General features: G+C 39.9%; 1 protein-coding gene across 4 annotated transcripts in view; it reads right to left on the bottom strand.

The window, feature by feature from the left end:
• The window catches only part of LOC137298905 (disco-interacting protein 2 homolog C-like), an 89,980-nt gene that overhangs the window by 11,732 nt on the left and 56,551 nt on the right, over positions 1–21,697 (bottom strand). The window contains exons 12-33 of one of the 4 annotated variants that reach the window (XM_067831271.1): positions 21,312–21,437; positions 20,628–20,751; positions 20,289–20,389; positions 19,712–19,814; positions 19,208–19,272; positions 18,603–18,696; positions 17,740–17,859; positions 17,155–17,269; positions 9,973–10,112; positions 9,450–9,586; positions 8,604–8,684; positions 7,804–7,931; positions 7,314–7,398; positions 6,966–7,064; positions 6,144–6,285; positions 5,167–5,202; positions 3,518–3,630; positions 2,321–2,401; positions 1,519–1,642; positions 808–849; positions 492–631; positions 113–274 (exon numbers count right to left, since the gene is read on the bottom strand). In XM_067831271.1, coding sequence (XP_067687372.1) covers positions 113–274; positions 492–631; positions 808–849; positions 1,519–1,642; positions 2,321–2,401; positions 3,518–3,630; positions 5,167–5,202; positions 6,144–6,285; positions 6,966–7,064; positions 7,314–7,398; positions 7,804–7,931; positions 8,604–8,684; positions 9,450–9,586; positions 9,973–10,112; positions 17,155–17,269; positions 17,740–17,859; positions 18,603–18,696; positions 19,208–19,272; positions 19,712–19,814; positions 20,289–20,389; positions 20,628–20,751; positions 21,312–21,437 — 2,358 coding nt within the window. The remainder of the gene's footprint in view (positions 1–112; positions 275–491; positions 632–807; positions 850–1,518; positions 1,643–2,320; positions 2,402–3,517; positions 3,631–5,166; positions 5,203–6,143; positions 6,286–6,965; positions 7,065–7,313; positions 7,399–7,803; positions 7,932–8,603; positions 8,685–9,449; positions 9,587–9,972; positions 10,113–17,154; positions 17,270–17,739; positions 17,860–18,602; positions 18,697–19,207; positions 19,273–19,711; positions 19,815–20,288; positions 20,390–20,627; positions 20,752–21,311; positions 21,438–21,697) is intronic. The other 3 variants (XM_067831272.1, XM_067831273.1, XM_067831274.1) reach the window with 3 other exon arrangements.

Below are 21,697 nucleotides of genomic sequence, written 5' to 3'. Positions count from 1 at the left end.
ATCAAAACCTGCCCACTAACCAGAAATCTGTGCAACACCAAAATACTGAAATCAAATGAATTATCACTGGGGACAATAAGCCATGAGAATGGAGAAGGTCAGACAGACCTACCTTCACACCAGCCAGCATGCCTGTGGTGGACACACTGAAGTCAAGATAGCAGATCATCTCTGGGGTGGGGGCACGGTACACAGCAGCCAGTTTCCGCTTGGGAAGGTCATCAGTATCCAGTAGTTTGGGCCAAGTCTTAGGCTCAACAATTGCCCCGGCTTCCTGCATTCACAAACATTCACAGTCATCAAAACAGAACTACAATGCAACATCCTCCATCCATCTACCTGTCTATCCTAGCAGGACTCACAGCACCAACAAAACACTTGAGTGGGCAGTTTATACTTCCAAATACCTCACAGTCTCAGATATTTCTATAGCTCTATCCACTTCTTCTTCATGATGATAGACAGACAGTAAGAAGACATAATGCACCAACCTTGGACTTGAGAAGCTTGATGATGAATGTGCTGGTGAGTATGGCAACTGACTTGCTGACTTCTACAATCATCCGGACAGTAGGGAGAGTGGAGCCAACGTTCTGAGGGTGGGGTGGGCGTATCGTCACGGGTACACAACCTGGCAGACAGCAGCATCAGAGTTTTATCACATCATCTACATCAACAACAAGTCTACAATGCATTTCCAAAGATACATCGTAGCATTCATCAGACATACAACACATCCTGAGGAGGAATCACTTTCTATAAACTAGGATTCTATATGTGCAGAAAGCTTGAAGCACATTCACTCACCTACATATAGGCAGCCATAGAATGCAGCTATCAGCTCTATTCCTGAAACAGAAATAAGCAAATGTTACTCTTTCTATGACCATTACATGGGCGGATCCAGACAGGGGTGCAGGGGTGCACACCCCTCCTTTTGTTCTGAAATTTTGTTAAATGACCATTGAAACTCAGGTGAAAATGAAGTGTACAGCCCACCTTTTCTCAATTGTGTGGACCCCCCATCCCCTTGTATCCACAACAATTTGCAACTTATTCTGGGTATCAGCTCACTGGTCAGACTAACTCAGTAGTCCTAACTGAAGTTTAGTGAGTGACTGACTGAGTTTACTTTTATGCCAGTTGTAGCAACATTCAAGGGATAACATGCTGGGGACACCAGAAATGGCTTCACACATTGTACCCATGTGGGGAATCGAACCTACATCTTTGGCATGACAAGCGGACCGCTTTACCAGTAGGCTACCCCACTGCCCTAGGACACAATAGGCTGATCAAAAGTTCTTTGGATAACTTTAGAAGATCTTTCAAATGAAATCACCCCACAAACATATTTACACTTGTGTTAAACCAATCTCTTTCAAGAAGATAAAATCCAAATTCGACTGCCATGGCTGGTAGGTTCATGACACACACATTGGTGTGTTTGCCTGTGGATAAATGACACATACACTGATGTGTTACCTGGATGATAAATGACACAGATCGATGAGTTACCTGGAGGATAGATGAGTGCCACATGATCGCCTGTGTTCAGCCCTCCCTTCTCCATCAGCAGACAGCCAATCCTCTCTGCACGCTTGTGAAGCTGGGAGCAGGTTACAGTTAGATGGGGCTGCATCTGAATCAAAACATTCACAAAACATAGAGAATTTGTACAAATGAGCCAGTGTGTTTACATAAAGTCTAGCAGAATATTACGACAAATTATTTATACACTCCATATGCATGTTTTACCTGGAGTGGTTAGAATCAAGTACTTTGATTGGTTCATCACAATCTGCACAATACCATCATCAGGTTACGATCATCTGATGAAATCGCAACCTATACTTAAAGTATTTTACATTTTGGACATACTGTATCAGGTTGCAACCTGTGACAAAACTTCTCATGCACGTTTATGCACGTTATTCATTGTGTTCAAACAAAAGGATCCTAGCTACGAAGGTCGAGAAGTCATTTGACTGGCATAATACAACAGCACAAAAACATACAAATTATAACTTCCATCAAGTTTGGCAACTACTATATATAGTTTTGTTAATTTAATTTATGACTTTATTTAATTTCATGTTAATAATTGTGAAAATATCATTCATGTCTGTAACCTTCCTAAACTTACATATAACATGTTGACTACCATTACTATAGCCTGGACCGTAAACTGGCCTGCAACGTCTTAAAGACCCATGATATCTTGGCTAGTTTACTGGTCTGTTTTGATTGGTTAAATGACATGACAAAATAGATGAACTTTACAGGTATCAACTCTGTTCCATAGTTAACCAGTACCTACCCTGGCATTGAGCATGGTAAACATGATATGGTCAGGTGTGGACAGTGATCGCCATCGAAGAATCTCTGTTAGGAACTGGTGCTGTGAAAGAGAAAACAGAGTTAAGCATGAAATGGTCAGGTGTGGAGCGCGACTGCCATCAAAGAATGTCTGTAGGAATTGATGCTGTGAAATAGAAGATAGAGTAAAAATCTTGTCTACTGAGTGAGTGAGTGAGTTTAGTTTTACACCGCAATCAGCAATATTACAGCTATATGGCGGCGGTCTGTAAATAATCGAGTCTGGACCAGACAATCCAGTGATGAACAGCATGAACATCGATCTGCGTAATTGGGAACCGATGACATGTGTCAACCAAGTCAGAGAGCCTGACCACCCGATCCCGTTAGTTGCCTCTTACGACAAGCATAGACGCCTTTTATGGCAAGCATGGGTTGCTGAAGGCCTATTCTACCCCAGGACCCTTACGGGTCTCGTGTCTACTGATGTTTAATTGCACATTTCACATCTTTATTGGCAAAGTGTTCTACTCATCATTGTTTGTTCACACAAAATAATACGAAATCATTTTGTTATAACCAAATAACAGTTGGACATAAGTGTAACTCATAGATAAACCAACCCCAGGAATTTCAGTCCTCAAAGTCTGTCTTATCTATGGTAATACATGGTATATACAAACAATAGGATTACACTGAGTGCTTTACACTGATCCCACAAAAACAAACCATACAAAGAGGTATTCCTATATCAACAAATAGGTCATACCAGTTAAACCTGTCATTGTTCAACAGATTTTGTGTTGGCTGATGTTTGAATTGTGTACTATATGTAATATGTAGTATTGTAAATCAAACTGGCATTGTTACTACAGTCTGTTTGTCTGAAAAGTGGACTGATGAACTGCAACCTAACTCAAAAACTAATAAACATAAAATACCCAATAGAATGACGATCATAAAACATAATGCCAGCTCTGTGAAGTTAATGAAGAATTTATGCCCTAAAAATAATAAAAATTGTTTAACAAACTATCACTAAATACTGACAAAGTTCACTATTTTTTACAATGAAGGAGTGCAAAGAAATTGACAGCCACGTATGTTTGTTAGTTTTCGAGTTAGACTGCAGTTCACCAGTCCGCTTTTGAGCCAAACAGACTGCATGTTAATGTGTTTTATGACATGCAGCAGTTACCTTCCTAGTTGCATCTCCATCCTCCTCTCCAATGCCAAGGTCACGCCCCTGTGCCCACGCCATGCGGGCGCCCTGTACAATGTTGCCCACATGGACAGCTGATGGTGTCACATCTGAAAGGTAAGAAAACAAGCCACATGAATACTGAGCACAACAAAGACAAAGGAACATCCTAACATGGCAGCTGGTAGACGCAATCTGACTGTAATAATCAACTTTCATTACATTTACCATTACGAGGGATTTCGAAACTACACATGGAGTAGGTCGAGGATAGTGGCTATCTAGAGATACACACACTGATGGTATACACAAGTACACAAGCACAATATACGATGGTTTTGAAAGCACAAAGGTAATGGTCAGTCAGATCCCCTTTCCACAAAGTCATCGTAGATCAATGACTGACATAGGGTTACAGCGGCCAGTCAATGAGCTGCAATGCATTTGTGGAGGGAGGTCTGATATTAAAGAACTTCACATATTCGACATACTGACTTGTCCTTGAAACATTTGAGGCATGAAAACACATCAGGAAATAATCTAGCAACTGTCAGTTACAGAAATTAAATACTGATTTCGGGACCAAAATAAGTTGAAGAAATTTGACCAATCAAATTTAATAGCTTAGAACATTGAATGCATCATGTTGTACAAGTAACTAGATCTACAAGTGGCTAAACATTTGGAGGCAGTTTGGCGTGTAGAGAATGTGCATGTGCATATCCACGCCCTGCAACATAACATCGAGAGCAACTGCATTGCGACTTGTCATGAGACATCGACAATGGGTGACATCCACATCACCATTTTCAAAACGTGACTTCAAAGTCATCAGTGGCTGGATCTTCAGGGTTAATTATCAGTGATGTGAGGATAGACAAAGAATCAGTCTCATGGATTCATTAACAGCATCAAGACTGGGTAGAATGAAATAGAATTATCAAAAGGTGATACTGACAAACAGGATTATCGAAAAGGGATATCGGCATCAGAATCATCAAAAGAGGATATCGACAGGCGACATCGACATCAGGATTAACAATAGTCTCACCACTGTGAAATGGAAGGTCAGCTGGGCTGGCGTCAAATGCTACCAGAGAAAATGTGAGCAAAGAATTAGCAAAGGAAATAAGGTGAGCCATTGAGAAGAAACACACATAAGCAAACATCTATGCTCATATCATCAGCATGCAGTTAAGTACAAGCTTCAAGATGACATTCTGCAATCAAAAATGCATTGTGAAATTTACAACAGGGCATGAAAATGTTAACCATTTATTTCTTAAATTGCTGATAATCAGACAGGTCATAATTGATCATTTATCAATAAATTATAACAAATGTGTCTTATGGACTAACAATCAAGGTCAAACGTGGACAGATCTGGGATTAAATGATAAAAACATGTCCCAAAATAATTTATAATTATCAGGGTTTGTAAAGAATAAGAGAGGGTAGGGACGCAGATATGTATCTCTTGTGACAATAAATGCAATTGCTAGATTACTACGGGTGGGTTAGCAGGTCTGGGTTTTGCAAAAGCCATCAAACAACATAGCATTCTATTCCACTATACACAACAACGACTGGACTCGGAACAGGGATTGGCTTATCATGCAAAATGCGGCAAATCAATTTTCATTTACCTCCTCTGTCAATCAGACTTTTCAGGTCATTAATAACTAGATATAAAGATTAATTGTTGTCAAAATGTGTCATAATTGTTTTCAAAATACCATCCATCAATATACCACAAAATATTTTGTACAAAATCCCATTTTGTCTCATGCATCAAAATCAGACATGAAATCAAATTGCTCCAGAACATATGTCTGTAAATATCACACAAATATGCATTAAAATCAATCGAAACTGCAGTTACGAATCAAAATAATGAAGACTGCTAACTGGCAGACATTCCGAATTCTCTTTGAAGTACCAACGCAGCCCTTTAAAGTGCAACTAGTAGAGCATTTACAGACTGTCGCATACAGTAGAAAACTTAAAAAGCATATCTTTACTGTTAGGAAGACACTACAATGTATCAGGTCTAAGCAAGTTTTCCAAGGCAATTGTTGGTATTTCAGGTTAACTTAGCAACAAAAAATAGGACTGATGAAACAGAATGTATCACATGCAAAACCACAGCTACCACACAGGCCACCTTCAAGAAATATGGCCAAAATGTATGTCCGCCCATTTGACAGCTCAGACAGATGGAGACTGTGTTGATAATTAAAAAACTAGACTGTTAAATTTTACATTATTTTTACATTATTTTACTAAAACATTTGACATGAAAAGAGCCATACTTTCATTTTTCAGTTTTACATTCTACAAATTTTAAACTGAAAAAAATTATTTCTTTGATACATTGCCTCAGAAATGTCTGTGCAAGCATTACAATCAATTACAAGGAATGAATTTGAACAGAAACATATATGGCAGAATATTCAAATGAGCAAACAATAAGCTGCCAAGTGGAACATTTTAGATTTTTGGATCATCATACTGTTATCATTCACAAAGAATAAAACCTCAATGAAAATGTTGTAGTTTTTCTTCTTCTTAGAGGTGTCCTGTGTAGAGTGAGTATTGGTAAGAAAATCGGGAATTGTCACACCTTGCATACCTGGGTGGAACTCCCGGGGTTTGGGTAGGTTCGTCACGCAGGTATGGGGGCACATCAACACATTGGCTGGATGCAGTGAGCCTTCCAGGAACTTCTTCTTGGTTTCATACAGGTGGATTCCTCCAAGTGGTGTCTGTGAGGCAGAGAACAATGGAATCAAGTCTTTTATCCAAAGGGAGATAACTCATTCATTTCCCTTCCCTTGTCCTTGTCAGCACTTGTCAATTAAGTAACTGGCCAAGTAAACAATCTAACTAACTGAGCAGGTGTAAGGGAAACAATTACCTGCTGTATATATACTATTACTTGTAGGAGATACTAGAAATTCAGCAGTTCTACACTGCAGTCAACAGATGCAGGCATGACATAGATGTTCACAGTGAGAACTGGCCTTCCATATGGATGATCAACTTCTTTATTTTCACAATAAGCTGATCATAAATAAAGTTTTGTAATCTCTATATCACCTACTCCTAGTATGCCACTCAAACAAATCCTTCTATAGTTTGTGCACTTTCAGCACTCTTCAGCAATGAGAACTCCAAATCCAAATCCAAATGCTGTGAACAGCACAAGTCTTTGCCAAAACCTTTCCAGTCTACTAACATATATCACATACTTATATCACACAACATCAGTTTTAGCAGATTCTATGGTTAAACACAGGGTATTATCAGAGTTTGTTAGAAAGAAACTCTGGTAGACCCATGATTCCACTTTTGGCCTTGACCATAGATTTAACAACAGGAGCTTCTACTTGTATTGAACACAAATTGAAGTAAGCAATTTGTAAGTAAGCAAGCACTGACTCACCTTTGGGAGATAGTTCGGTGGTACCAGTGCCAGACAGTAGACTCCGACCTGGTGGATACTGTCCACAGCCTGGAGGACTCTACTCATCCACTGGAAACTCTGTAACACATACACTCCACATACAGCAAGAGGCGACACAGTGAGCTTCAGTACTCCCTCTATAGCATAACCATCATATCAATCCTGGCTATCAGGATCCAAATCAGATAACTATGAGAAAGTCTACCACAATACACAAAGGGCATATGTTGAAAAGACTCATAATACATTAATTCCAGTATATCGCAAAAGACAGAGTCTGGCATACAAAATAATGCCAACACCCGATTGTCCACAAACAGATCCTACCTCCTCCTCTGTACAGTCTGGCCTCTGTTCTGCTATGATCACAATCCTTTCATCCTTCAACACACTGATAGAGAACACTGCAATCCTGAAATAGATTTCAACATCCATATTAGGGAACTGATCCTAAATTTTATGTTTTACATTACCAAACCTCTAACATATCTGCTACCGGCACCCCCAAACCTGATAAAATTCTGATTAACTAAAATTAAATGCATATGACCTCAGAAACAAAATATGATCAAGGAAGACAACCAGCAATCTACAGCTGTGTTGCTCCTGAGACGGACAACACATACTCTGCCACAACTGACAAAAATGTTGAAGAACTAAAAAATCTCAAGGGTAAAGTTGGTATATGTACAAGTAGGACTTGAAGAGTTACTGCAAACCATACAAAACTGTTTCACAACAGCCATGTGAAAATGGCCACAATAATTAGAATTAGTAAACAGAGTTTCATCTCGCAAATGGTGAGAAATGTCCCTACCTTCCCCTGTAGATGAACTTCATAGGTTCCACAGCCAACACAGTAGCTATGATGTCGTCAGTGTTGTGTCGTCTAGTTGCTATTTGCATCAATCCCTCCTTGCTGCCACATACAAACACAAGCCCGCCCTGGAAACACAGCAGCAGCTTGTACAGAGCTGTCATAACAAGGTATCTAGCCACCAAGAATCTACTCAGTGTTTCAGTCATCCAGTATATACCAGACTTTGACCAGTACAAAGTTAGAATGTATGGTAATTTCATGTCCAGCAAATTATAACATCAATTTTCTAATTAGCCCTGTAAATTGTATTTCCCCTCGAAACAGATTACGTGTTCACAATGACATCAATTTGTTGTCAAATAAAAGGGTCAAAATAGTGGCAGTGACACATTGCAATACCCTCTACTTTTCAGACTGGTTGTCAGGGTGGAAGGTCTCGAGCACAATGAAAAGCATGATCACTTGACCCTTAAAATTTACAAATGACCGTTGTTTGAAATGCTAGCCAGTCACAATGTCCAACTGTAACAAAAGCCAGCGGCATCACTGCCTATCAAGTACTCAATCCTATATCCATATATCATGCCAACTTGATGAGGGTAGAACTACTGGTCAAAGGACATTACCATTTCCAAAATTCTGTCAAATCCCTTGTTGCATGATAATTGGGTACTGGTACACCACCACTTTTCAAACATCATACCAGAACCCTATTCTATCCTATCTTTGATGGATGCTGTTCCTAAAGACTGGTTGCAGAGAAATCTACAACTGAGCGGAAACACTGCATTACTTACTGGTCCAAGGAATCCGATGAGCCCTGTCCTGACATACATCTTGTCTGCCGCCAGTCGGCCATCACTATGCAGGGGCTGAACCTGAAAGTACAGCTTTACATCAAACACCTGCTTCATCCCAAGCAACAGACTGACTGTCTGGTTTGGTTCTACGTCACTGTTAGCAGTATTCCAGCAACATCACTGCAAGGTACACGAGTAATGGGCTTCACACACTGTATCCATGTGGGGATTCAAACCTGGGTCTTTGGTATGACAAGCCAACACCATCGCCAACCCTACCGCCCCCATCCAAGTCAAGACAAGCAGATTACTATCATAATTCTCGAAACATTCAAAGACACAATTTTCTAACTCTGGAAAGAGATATTTTATTGACTGCCACACTGAGATCAAAATCAACATCAACATTCCTCCACCAACTTCATACATACACATACCAACCACAAACATATAGACTAATGTAAATCAGGCTTGCTGGCCTGATTTGTACATGTCATCATATCCTAATTACCTAGATTGATGCTAATGCTGTTGATCACTGGATTGTCTGGTCTAGACTTGACTGATTACAGACTGCTGCCATATAACTGGAACACTGCTGACGGTTGCATAAAACTAAACTCACCCACATATACATACATACATATTGCTGCTTGACTTCAACTCCATATCTTTAACCAACAAATGAAACCATGGCCAGGCACACAGATTAGTCTTCTTGTCATCTGCTGCGCAGATCCACAGAAAGTGAGCACACAGGTAGCGTGACTTTTCCTCCATGGCTTCGTTTCATTACCTGACTACAATATACTAGTCATCACTACAACATGTGTGTCCAAGTACCTGGAATGTTGCAGTGCTGAGTCCCTGAAGTCCCCAGTATGCCGCTCCCGTGTAGCCGGAGCACACACACAGCTCGCCAACTTCGTCTGTCTTACACAGGTAAGGAGCACCCTCCAACCGGATCACCACCATCACAGCTACAACAGACAGAGTGTGTCTCATGTAAATACCAGCACTTCAAATTCATAAGCTGCCTGGGATGAGCTATTTTCACATACTCAAATTCAACTGCCTGATAGCTGGGATAAAATTAAGACATGCATATAAAGATTTTCATCATATTTCAGCATAAGAAATCATTATCAATTCACTCGTAAAAATAAAGGATGAATTCCAATTGCATGATAAACTGTGTCGCTTGTCAAAGTTAAATTATTTATGGGCAGGTACCAAACATGAAGAAGAACAGCTTTCCTATTAATTAAATAAGCAGAACATCAAACACAAAAGACTTATGGAAGGGACACTAGTGTACCAGCTTTCAGAGATGTAAGTAAGATCCCCCATTTCCCAATAGACGTACCTCCTGGCATGACCTGTCCACAGTCCTGTAGCGTCAGTGAAGTGAGACTGTTCTCACTGTCAACTCTAACCACCCCGAAACTGAGACCCTGCATGGAGAGGATGCCCCGCCCTGTAGCACTGCTGCTGGTTCTTCCCGGTCTGGAGGGAAACACATCAACGTAAGTTACTTGGGTGTAATCATCTTCAAATTCACATCATTTGCAATAAATCACATTCAGACTTTAAGTTCTCTGTTGTTACAAGAAGGAAACATGTTGACACAAAAACATGTAATTCACTGAATAAAACTGATGTTTTATATTTATCCTGACTCACACGTAATTGCTTGTCTCTCTCTTCTATTCAAAGTTTAGTGGAACACTTGAAATTCCCAGAAGTTCCCTTCTTCAAAAGAGGACTAAAAATCACTCTCATCCACGAGTACTCTCCCTTTCTTCCCTGTTTTGGCACCGAAACTGGTCACATGAATGGCCATAATGCTCAATCTCTCCGAGAAATTGTAGCCCAAACATAAGGATTTGCAGGGAAATTGAATCGGAGGTTGGGAGGGTTGACCTCATGAGTCAGGATAAGTATGAAATATCAGTTTTATTTAGAAAATTACATATTTTCCCTTATCCTGACTCATGCTTAATTGCATATAGCACCTGACAGCTATGGTGGTAGATCAAGCCACTTCTTGGATACTTTTCTTCTGCAAAATGTCCTGAATATCATCCCAAGGAACTATAACAGCACAGTAATTCTCCTGTTTCTTCTAAAGTCCAGTTGGTATTTTGGGGGACATATATTCTAAATATGTCAAAAATCAACAAGTCACATGATAAGGGTGAGTTATTTTTAGCACCTTTGAGGAACCATTAACTGTTGAGCTACAACAAGAGGGCGGAAGGTAGTGATTTATAAAGACCATATCTGATTTCCAAAAACAGCCCTCCTTGATGATTATAATTGAGCAATTTCTTTGTAAAACATGCGTAGATGCCAGAGTTCTCACTTTGTGTGAATTGGAGGCTCATGGTGGCTAAAAGTTCTGCTCCTTTATATGCTCTCTGGATTTTATAACAGTTCTCATCCAGACAATGGAATAAACAGACACTTAAATTTCCACTACCTTGTTTGTTTCTGTTTTAAATAAATCGTGAGAGTTCTAACTGGACACAAAGAGAGATTCTGATATCGTTTGGTCCGAGCACTGTAGATAATGCTGAGATGTAAAATTGTCTGTCTGGTTATCCAGGCAACTGATTTTCAGCAATGAAATCCCAACATAGTCCCAGTTGTACCATATCATGATTGTCGAGTCGAACCAAGTTCTCGAAAATTAAATGCATGAATTTCTGACATCTGGGCTGCTGTGGTTAGGGCAAGTAAAAATTGTCAAATATTCAAAGGATGTCCAATAGTTCATTACGCTGTTGTAAGATCAAGAACATTAAGATCCCAAACTAGGGCTCGGAATTTACGTCATTGATCTTCTAATTTGAATGAGCAAAGTACCGCAAGTAATTCTGGTACTTGCGTTAATTTGACGCCTGATTTCGTAGATATGACTGTACTGAGTACAGCTAGATAAGTTGAAATTGTCGATCCTTTTAATCACTTTCTTTGATGACATAAGTAATAAGTCACATTAGGATAAGATGCTTCAGACACAGTAAATCTTCTGTGCTTTGCATACGCTTCAAACCGTTTCCGTTTGTCGTCATACAATTGTGTGTAGATATGTGTAGCGCAAAGGTAACTGCCTTTTTCCAAACATGTTTTGATACAATTCATACATGTAACTGGTATATTCCTGGATTCTTGTGCGCTTGTTTGGAGTGTGGATGTACTAGCAGATTCGACCAAATCTGGTAGTTTCACATTTAGATTTCTGAGTTCTTGAATGACTACACATGTAACCCCATTCTTGCTGGCCAGTAGGGGCGACCAAAGTCAGGTGTAATATTGTTGCCAGTTCGAGTTTCAGCAGTGCTTTAGAAATTAATATCGGAGATGGGAACGCATACACAATCAGGTCTTCCCAACAGACAACTGTTGCTCCTGCTTGAACAATCAAGACTGCAGAAACATATGTTTTATCTAATTGTTGAACCGAGTTGCCTATGAGTGGAGATCCTGTCGTCTAAGTCAAGAGTTGAAACATTCAGCTCTTCTGTTGGAGATGGTTAAATCGAACAAAAGAGTGTGTCTGCAAGAATGTTCTTTGCTCTTGGAATGAGACATGCTTTTATGTAAATGTTGACTCGTTGACTATGTTGAATAGTTGAAAAGTTGAAGCAGGTTTAACGATTTCCTTGATCTCCTTGCTTGTTTATGTAATACTGTCCCTGTGGACCATGAGTACAGTCAGGCCGCGTTAGTCCGGACCCCGACAATCAGATTCCTGCGATATCCGAACAATAACTACCTGTCACCAATCTTGTTTACTATGTAAACTCATTATCTGTTGATTCAGTAATCCGGTGCTTCACTCTCCGTATCTGGACGCCAATCAGTGGTAACAGATTAGCTAATTACACACAGTTTTGATTCTTTAATCCGGCGGTACATCAAAAAGGTTCGGAAATTCCCTTCACACCATGAGCCCCATTCAGTGGTAATTGTTAAGTGACACTTGCGAGTTGAAGATGTCGTTAGTTTGTGATTTTGATCATTTAGGTCTCACTTTTGGTTAGTTGGAGTAATACCTGTCATGCTTACCTCCTTTATAAAACATTGATCGTGTCAAAATGAGATCAGCTGACGCTTGTCAGTCATAATGGCAAGACCCGCCCCTAGGCGTAAAATATGTGAAATTACTGCCATACAAAAAGAAAGAAATTTGTAGATACAAAGAGAAAACCCGAAAGCCAGTTTTGATCTTATGTGAAACATTTTGGTCAAGAATTCGGACATTCTATCGGCAAGAGCACAATTTCGAACATCGGATATGGTTTGTGACCATTTGACAGACAGATGCAATCACGTGGTTGACACGTGATCTTACTTTGTGACAATGCTGCCAGGCACAAGTGTGCCAATGACCAACGTGAAAGTTCATTTCATTCACAGCATTTCAACCAGTGTGCCGACCGATGTATAATCTATCCAGACATGATTATACGCATTGATTGGTTATTATATGAATATTCAAGTTATGTAATAAATGTATAAATGTATAAACTGTAATAAAGTCTTTTGAAACTTGTATACGTTTCGTATATTTTTGTATTGCCATGTCAAATGGAAGTAACTTTACTGTGTTGCGTTCATAAAAGTTTGTTTCAGTAGTCTGTACGTTTCACTATCCGAACGTTTTTGATGAAAAACAGAAGTGTCCGGATTATCGCGGCCTGACTGTATTGCATTTCTTAACACTTCCGGCCAAAATGAGCACATTATCCTTGAAGGGATACGTCCACATAGAGATGAGTGTTGCAGTCCAGCTCTGATAAATAACCTGCACCTGCATTTGGTTCCTGAGCCCACCATAAAAGATATGGTTTCAGATTCTCTGGTAACTGTATCACGTTCGCGATGGTCAGATGTAGATTCACAAACCACTGAAGCAGCCTTAATTGTAACCTCCCCCTGCATGTCATGTCCTGGCTCAGGACAGCAGTCCTACAAGGCATTAAGGCATTGCCAATCTCTGTACAAACATTGTAATGGACATAGTTGTAGTCTTCCCCTTTGGGTCAACTGCTGCGCTGAGGTGAAAAGGCCAAGCAGACACTGCCACTGACGTAGTGGTAACAGAGAGAGTAGAATTTGAAGTATCATGACTTGAGACCCTGCGTCAGATCCAACTCTGACTTCATCAATAATTGATACCACTGATACTGTGTACGAGTGAGTGAGTTTAGTTTTACGCCGCAATCAGCAATATTCGAGCTATATGGCGGCGGTCTGTAAATAATAGAGTCTGGACCAGACAATCCAGTGATCTACAACATGAGCATCGATCTGCGCAATTGGGAACCGATGACATGTGTCAACCAAGTCAGCAAGTCTGACCATCCTATCCCATTAGTCACCTCTTACGACAAGCATAGTCACCTTTCATGGCTAGTATGGGTTGCTGATGGCCTATTCTACCCCGGGACCTTCACAGGTATGTTCTGTGTACGAATAAAATTGGAATTTTCTGGCTTTAAACAGCAAATGTTGGTATGCTCCTTCCACACGCGTCAGCCTAGTTTAACAATTCGCATTCTCCTAATGTGTTGCTCCTGTGAAGGATGAAAAGAAGTATTCTACAGTGATGACGACCTATACCTCAAACTGTGGTGTCCTGATAAAGCATGCAGGTGCTTGAGTGTAGTCACCGAGTCGATTGTACAGTAAATCTCCAAGTGTTGAAAGACAGGATGTGTTGATGCTGATGCTTCATCGCAGTATAGTGGGCCTAGATGCATTCAAGCAATGTGTATCCCTGTCTGATGAGTCATCTCTATTCCTCTGCAAGTGAATTTGTGAGTTGTCCGAAAGGATTTGTTGAACACCGTCCCTGCACCGAACATCAGAGATCTTCATGTATTTGTATACAATCATACATTCCTTCAATGGAAAATCTAAATCCAATCCATTAGTAATCCACAAAGTTACTTCCGCATCGGAGAAAATAACCTCCGCTTCTTTATTTGAGAATCTATCTAAGAGGTCATGACAACCAGCACAGTGGTGTATAATCGTAATTTACTTCCCTTCGCACAACCTCCATGTGTGAATCTTTGCATACATCTTCCAAGCGTAAATCCTTCAAACATAATTCCTACATACATCTTCTAAACATATATCCCTTCATGTACCTTTCATCCTGCATGGATCTTCAAGCCGATAGTTCCTGTGCACACTTGGCAAAGACCTCCCATATCTGCATGAAAATTTCTCCAATCATGAATCTTCAGCACATAATTCCTTACATTCATATCTAAACGTATGTCCATTTGTACACTCAGATTCCTGCACGAATCTTCAAAATGGTAAGACTTGGGCACATTAGGTGAGGGCTTCCTATATCTGCATGAAGACTGACCCCTCATTAAGAAATCCTCCTACAGTGAAGAGTACCTGCATGCAGGTGTATGTGTTTCCAGAGCAGAGGGTGAAGGAACTTGGCTTCATAGTAATGGTTGATAGTTGATTTAGATTGCTTGCTCTGTGATACAGATGATTCCGTTGACGTATATCTGTTCTTAGCTGGTGCAGCATCTGTCACCTAATCAGAGTCACGCTCCTGAGACACACCCTATATCTCACTAGAATTACAAACATCAGCATACGATTCTTGGCACAATCATCTGCATTACCCAACATGAGTGATGGATACCACCTTCTTGATTAAATTCTTCAGACAATAAATGTCAACAAAGATCACAGTGGACCTTAGAAGCACAGACTGTAGTGCAAGACAAACATAATCGGTGTGGATCGGACACTGAAAACTGGTTTCTACAACTGAAACAAGTTCTCATCAAAATGTAAATAAAGGATGAACCATGACTGAACCAAGTTAAAAACACGTATAAAATACATACATTATAGACAAATTTTTGTATTTCATACAAATAAATATACAGACCAAAAACCATATACAGCAAAATCTGGATAAAAGTCTGACAAAAAAAAAGAGAGAAAAGTGGTGTACAGGGACCCAAAGTCACCCACACAACTTTCCTTGGGCAAAGAAGGACAGAGTGACAATTATGGCCAGTCATGTGACCAATAATGGCACCAAAACATGAAAGAAAGGGAGGGTACTCATGGATGAGAGTGATTTTATGTCCTCTTTGGAAGAAGGGTACTTCAAGTGATTTCCCGTGTTCCACTAAACTTCAAATAGAAGAGGGAGACAAGCAATTAAGCATTTGTCAGGATAAGGAAAACTAAACACATTATACTGTACTGTTCTAAACGTTCATGAGAGGCTGATACTGTAATTCATGAAGTTAGACTAATTTGAGTAAGCCTCCCACTGAACAAAAGATACAAATCATCACAGCTGTCACACTTAAATTCCATTAGTTTGTGTAGGTAACTATCAACTGCAGCCAGTAATGTCAGTCGCTATCATCAATACCTTGTTGATGGTAAACTTAAAATCTATGAATATGAAAAGCATGAACCTCTTATGATAAATTTTTAAATTCAAGGTTCCAAGTGTTGTTCAGTGAGCAGTGGACCCCTGAAGCTCTGGGTCATAATTAGTCTTCAGCAACACATGTTGTCATAAGAGGCGACTGACGGGATTGTGTGGTCAGACTGGCTGACATGGTTGACACAACATATCCCAATTGTGTAGACTGATGCTCATGCTGTTGATCACTTGATTGCTTAGCTCTGACTTGATTATTTACAGACCACCACCATATACCTGGAATGTTGCTGAGAGAGGCAATAAACAACCATACCAAATCAGTGAGTAGTGTATGTAACAACAGTAGATAGATGCGATGCACAATCGTTCCTCTCTCTTGGGATCGCAACCAACTGCGAGGCCTAAGATAACCCTTCCAGTGTTTCGGGAAATCTTGAGAGGCCAAGTCGGAAAACAAACTCTCTCCAAATCACACAGATGCACAGCTGCACGTAAGCAAGCTGACCCCAGTTTTGCAGACGAGTCACCCCAGCTCTAGTGTGTTGGCATATATTTGGAGCAAGTCAAGAGGTATGTAAAGCCAAAAGAAACGCAGCTATAGGCAGTGTAATCAGGTAATCATGTAAGGCCGGCTGACTAGCAAGGCAATAGCTGTCTGAAGGTGAATCATGTGCAGCTCTCGGCAGTCCTCCCAGGTTGGATCGCTACTGGCTGTCTACGTTATCTTGGTGTCCACAAAACAACTTATCGTGAATCGTCTTCAATAATAATTTGTTTGGTTTTCACAAGGAAGGCCTCTTGGGCCTGTTGCCTCTTTTGTTCTATGAACTTGTTTTTCTCCTCTTCGCTGCATATGGTGCTTTTAGGACTATGACTGTTGTTACGTAACAGGCACCACTTGCACAAAGAGGTCTTGACACAACAATCATCCTAGCTCAGAAGTGTGATCTTGTGTTAACCTGAGCATACGACACTGAACACTAATCATTGAAGCATTGTACAAGTGAACTGTTGAGTTACATTGCTTATCTCAATTATCAGACCTTGTCACTGTACTGCAAAAACAATCTGGATGATGTTCAAGAGGTGGAATACCTGCGGACTGAGACGGTGAGCGCTTCTGAGGAACTAGCACACGGACAGATGGCATCGGCCTTCAAGCCTTTGGCCTGGAAAGCACTTAGGAATGAATCACAGGATGTTAAAGACCCTGAAACAAACATCAGATCATTTAGTAAACAAGCAAGACAGAATCAGTCACCATCAGACACATACTGCCTTACACCACAAGCAGTTGATGTTATAGTCACAATGTTAGTGGCACTTGGATTTTAGCTACCTAAAAGAGACAGACTCAAGACATTTGTAAATATGCATACTGAGTGATTTCATTGAAAAGTGTTTTTATAGTTTTCAAAATACCATAACTTTTTATGTACCTCTTACGTATTATAATCATAACTCATGATAAAACCTTGACCATTTTTCTTTTAGTTAGAGAATAGTATTATGTACATTTTGCACTGTGATATGGTTGTCATATTGCACATACCTCCTTCATTCATATTGCAGATAAAGTAATAAATCTTGAATCACTCTTTTATGACAAATTCAAAAATAATCATAAATATCTAAACCTGAAAAAATAAAGGAAAACAAAAAGTCAACCAGCATACTTACAGGGGTTAGCACCGTCAGCCACAAGGAGCATTCGTAACGAGGTAAAGCTGATGTCTTTGTGGTCCTTCTGTGCCAACAACCCCCAGTGCATGTCTCTCGACTTCACCACCGCCACACACGCTGCAACAACAAACATGTCCCTTAGCTGCAGCTGCTACACCATTCCAGTGTTATGGCATCAATATTATATCCCTTTGAGATACAGCTACTGAAAAGATGTTCTAAAGTTTGATACAGTCAAGTCTCGTTAATCCGACCTCTCTTATCCGACAATCAGCTTTATCCAATGCATTTGTTGATAACACACTGAATAAATGTTACTGACATGCTCATTAATACAACAATTTGCTATGCAACAGACAATGTTGGATTAACAAGACTTGACTGTATTTAACCTCGTTGAATAATACTGCACACAGACATAGTCTGATCATATGTAAGTTGATTCACTCTTTTTCACCTGTATCAGTACTGCAACATGTTGACAGAGAGGACTGTTACATATTAAACTTGTTTCACAGAGCATTTTTCAAAAAAAATCAATGGCCTGTGAATGAAATGAAAACTAAAACAGTACAACCATTATTCTAAACAGTCCTAAAGAAGAAAGAGAAGTGAAACAGCTACTCTACACAACCAATGGATCAGCTATGTCAACCCATAATCTATGGCAACAGTTTTAACATACAAACTCTCTCACAATATACATTTCACAACTGCATATATATCATCTTCATAAAAGAAATACATTAAAAGTCTTTCAGGGGTAAAAGTGGTTTTCTCAATGTCTTAATCATATTGAAAATTTGTGAAAGACATGTCATCATAAGAACCAAGCATGGATAGGATGGCTGTCACGGTACCTTTGTATTTTGTAACCATCTTCATCCAGGAAGCTGGGTCGACCTTCATCAGGGAGTAGGGAATAAATATCACATGCATTCCATTAAATACACTCTGAAAAACAAAGAAATGCTGAATGAGTAGAGTTTAAGTGTACAGGTTGTAACACTGCTAGGCATGAAAGATGGAAACAAAATGAGAGACATTTACCAGTTGATAGGAAACCTCTACAAACAAATATGGTGCTGTCTGGCAATGTAATAGTCAAACACTAGACATGTACTAACTTTCAGGACACAGCTCTGCTCATCAAAACTTATGAGACAAGTGAATGAGCGAGCAAGTTTAGTTTTATGTAGTTCTTAGTCAAATTTTCAGCGAATTCATGGTTGAGAACACCAAAACTGGTCTCCACTGTACCCATGTAGGGAAATAAACCCTGGTATTTGGCATCACAAGCCACTGCTTTAACCACTAGGATACCCCATCACCCCTACACTGAGAACCATCTGACAGTGTAACAATTTCAGTTCAGTGTGACACAATACTGAATAGCACTTTGTATCAAGATCCAGTCACCTGGAGAGTCTCCCTGTCTCATGGAGAGAATTCCCTCTCTACTTACACAGAGGATTCCGTGCCACAGTCCTACATCCCTCTTGAAGTCCAGCACACACACCATCACCTCGCCTTAAATAGAAAACAAAGACATAGAGTTCATAAATTTTATTTAAACAGTTGATTCACGATCTGAACCAAATGTAAAAAACATTTAGTAAAATATAGTTAATTTCAACTTTTACTACACAGAGATCTGATTTGGTAAAGATGTTGAAAAGCAAATGATCAATTATTAAGAAGGGTTCAGTACATTAAATAGACCAACTTGCACAAAGTGAATTTAGAATCTAATACTATTTCAAGTGTAAACTTAAACCTGGCTTAAAAAATGCTTTGTGCTGCAGCATCTTTGTACAAGTTAGACCATGATGAGCACATTTATTTTGTTCAAGCATGAACAATCAGATGGCCATAGGACATAAATATGGACAAGCAGACAGAATCAGGGTGAAGGTAGAACTATTAAACAAGTGTGTACTACAATACTTGATGAAATACAACTGCTCACCTTCAGAGTAGTTACAGCCGACGGTGAGAGTCCGACAGTGGCAGAACATGGTGTTCCTTGTGACTGTGACACCCACTGTGCTGCCATCTTTGTTTATTGTGTACTGAAAGCAAAAAAAATCAACTCTCAACAGATGTACTCAATCACCTTTCACATAGTTTATGGTTATTCTTTAAAACAAAACTTGGGTGACTGAACTTTGAAGAACAGTCAGTTAACAGAAAACTAAGTGGGGGAAGGTGAATATGGTGATAGTGCTGCTTCTAACAGCAGTACAATCATATAACAGGTTGCTAAAGACCTTGGTGGTAAAACTGTAAGAACCTGTATGGAATAAGAATCTGGCTAAAACATTGCAACAAGAAGAAAAAAAATGCTATAAATTGTTTCCAAATTGCTGTGAAAGCATTACTCATCATTCCTCAGAGCACAGTTCTATCATTAGGTGCATGTTCTTTAGTGATTCAAATATATGACCAGCCAATCCTGGTATTGCATAGGGAGACAACTCAATCTACTCCTATTACCATGTTCCCTACAAAAGATCACGGTAATGTATGACAAATCCAATACTTACTTCAATATATGCTGGCACATCTTCTCCCTTGGAGGGAGGCTGCCAGTCTTTGGCTGGTTTACTCAGATTTTCTGTCACAAACCAGTTCAGCTTCGGCCAACCTGTTGAAACAGACATAAACAGCATCAAGGTAAAGAGTCTCACTGTGCCATGGATATCCCACTTTCAGTAACTGTTTTACTATAATCCAGTTTGTCTAAGGAGCTGAGCATCATGCCACAAATACAGGTTTTACTCTGTTCTAGTGGGTCTATGAAAGTTGAGTATCCCAACACAATTGGTTTTTTATTACTTTGTCCAGGCCGCTCCCTCCACTGATGACCTGTTGGCATCTCTCACCTTTAAAAGTGATGACCTCTCCACTACTGGACTTTGGAAGCCCTTTGAAGCAAGCCTCAGATGTGAGTGCCCAGCAGACACTCAAACTGCCTAACAGGAAGCCAACACCTGCTCCGCCCGCATCCTGTATCCATGGCAACAATCAGGGTATGAGACCATCAATACACGAAATTCATGACATGATATTAACATAACAGCAAAACAGCTACACCATCAGATCAGGCGACCTACACATATTCTAATAAGTGAACTTACTCAATCCAGTTTCTCTGGAATATATACATAACTAGAATGTATTCAGTAATCCTGTGTCGGGAAGGAAATTTCACTTCCAGACTGAGTGTGACTTGTGGTGATTTGGACTGACTTGGTGCAGTGGCAGACACAGCAGCAGACAAGTAACACATAACTGGACAAAACTAATCTTAAACGACACAAACATACAAGTGCTTTCTCCTCTTGTGTCTCATACTGCACTAACACCTCATCTCTACTTCTACTCTATGAGGAACACAAATATTCAGATACAGGTGCATTATGTAATTACTCAGATAATTACCTCTACCAATTACTTTGGACAAATCTCGATCATCTACAGAAGTCAACTACTCATAGCCTTATCATTGCATTCTAAAATGTCAGACAACAAAAGAAGCAAAAAGCACAGATGCAGTGCAACCTTACATGTCTATCACTGACCCTCTTTGTAAGAGGAACCTCGACGGGGACTGGCACCACGCCCGCCATCACACAGCCGTAGAATGCACAGATGAAGGAGATAGGGTCATTGTTCGGGTACACTAGCGCCACCTGTCAACATCATCAGTCAGGGATCCAACAGAGTTCATGCCATATCAAATTCAGACAACACATTGCAAATGTTTTCAAATGTAGACATCTTTACAATGCCAGAAGGCAAACCACATTACTTATAACCCTACTCTTGAAAAAAAAGCATTTGCCTGGGTTCAGTTCTACATCACACTCAAAAATATTCCAGATAAATGACACTGGTTGGTAAATAACTGAGTCTGAACCAGACAATCCAGTGATCAACATTTTGAGCATTG

This window comes from Haliotis asinina, chromosome 10, assembly GCF_037392515.1.
Source record: "Haliotis asinina isolate JCU_RB_2024 chromosome 10, JCU_Hal_asi_v2, whole genome shotgun sequence".
Taxonomy (NCBI): Eukaryota; Metazoa; Mollusca; class Gastropoda; order Lepetellida; family Haliotidae; genus Haliotis; species Haliotis asinina.
Note: the sequence above shows the minus strand (reverse complement) of the source record. Positions and strands in the feature narration are given on the sequence as shown.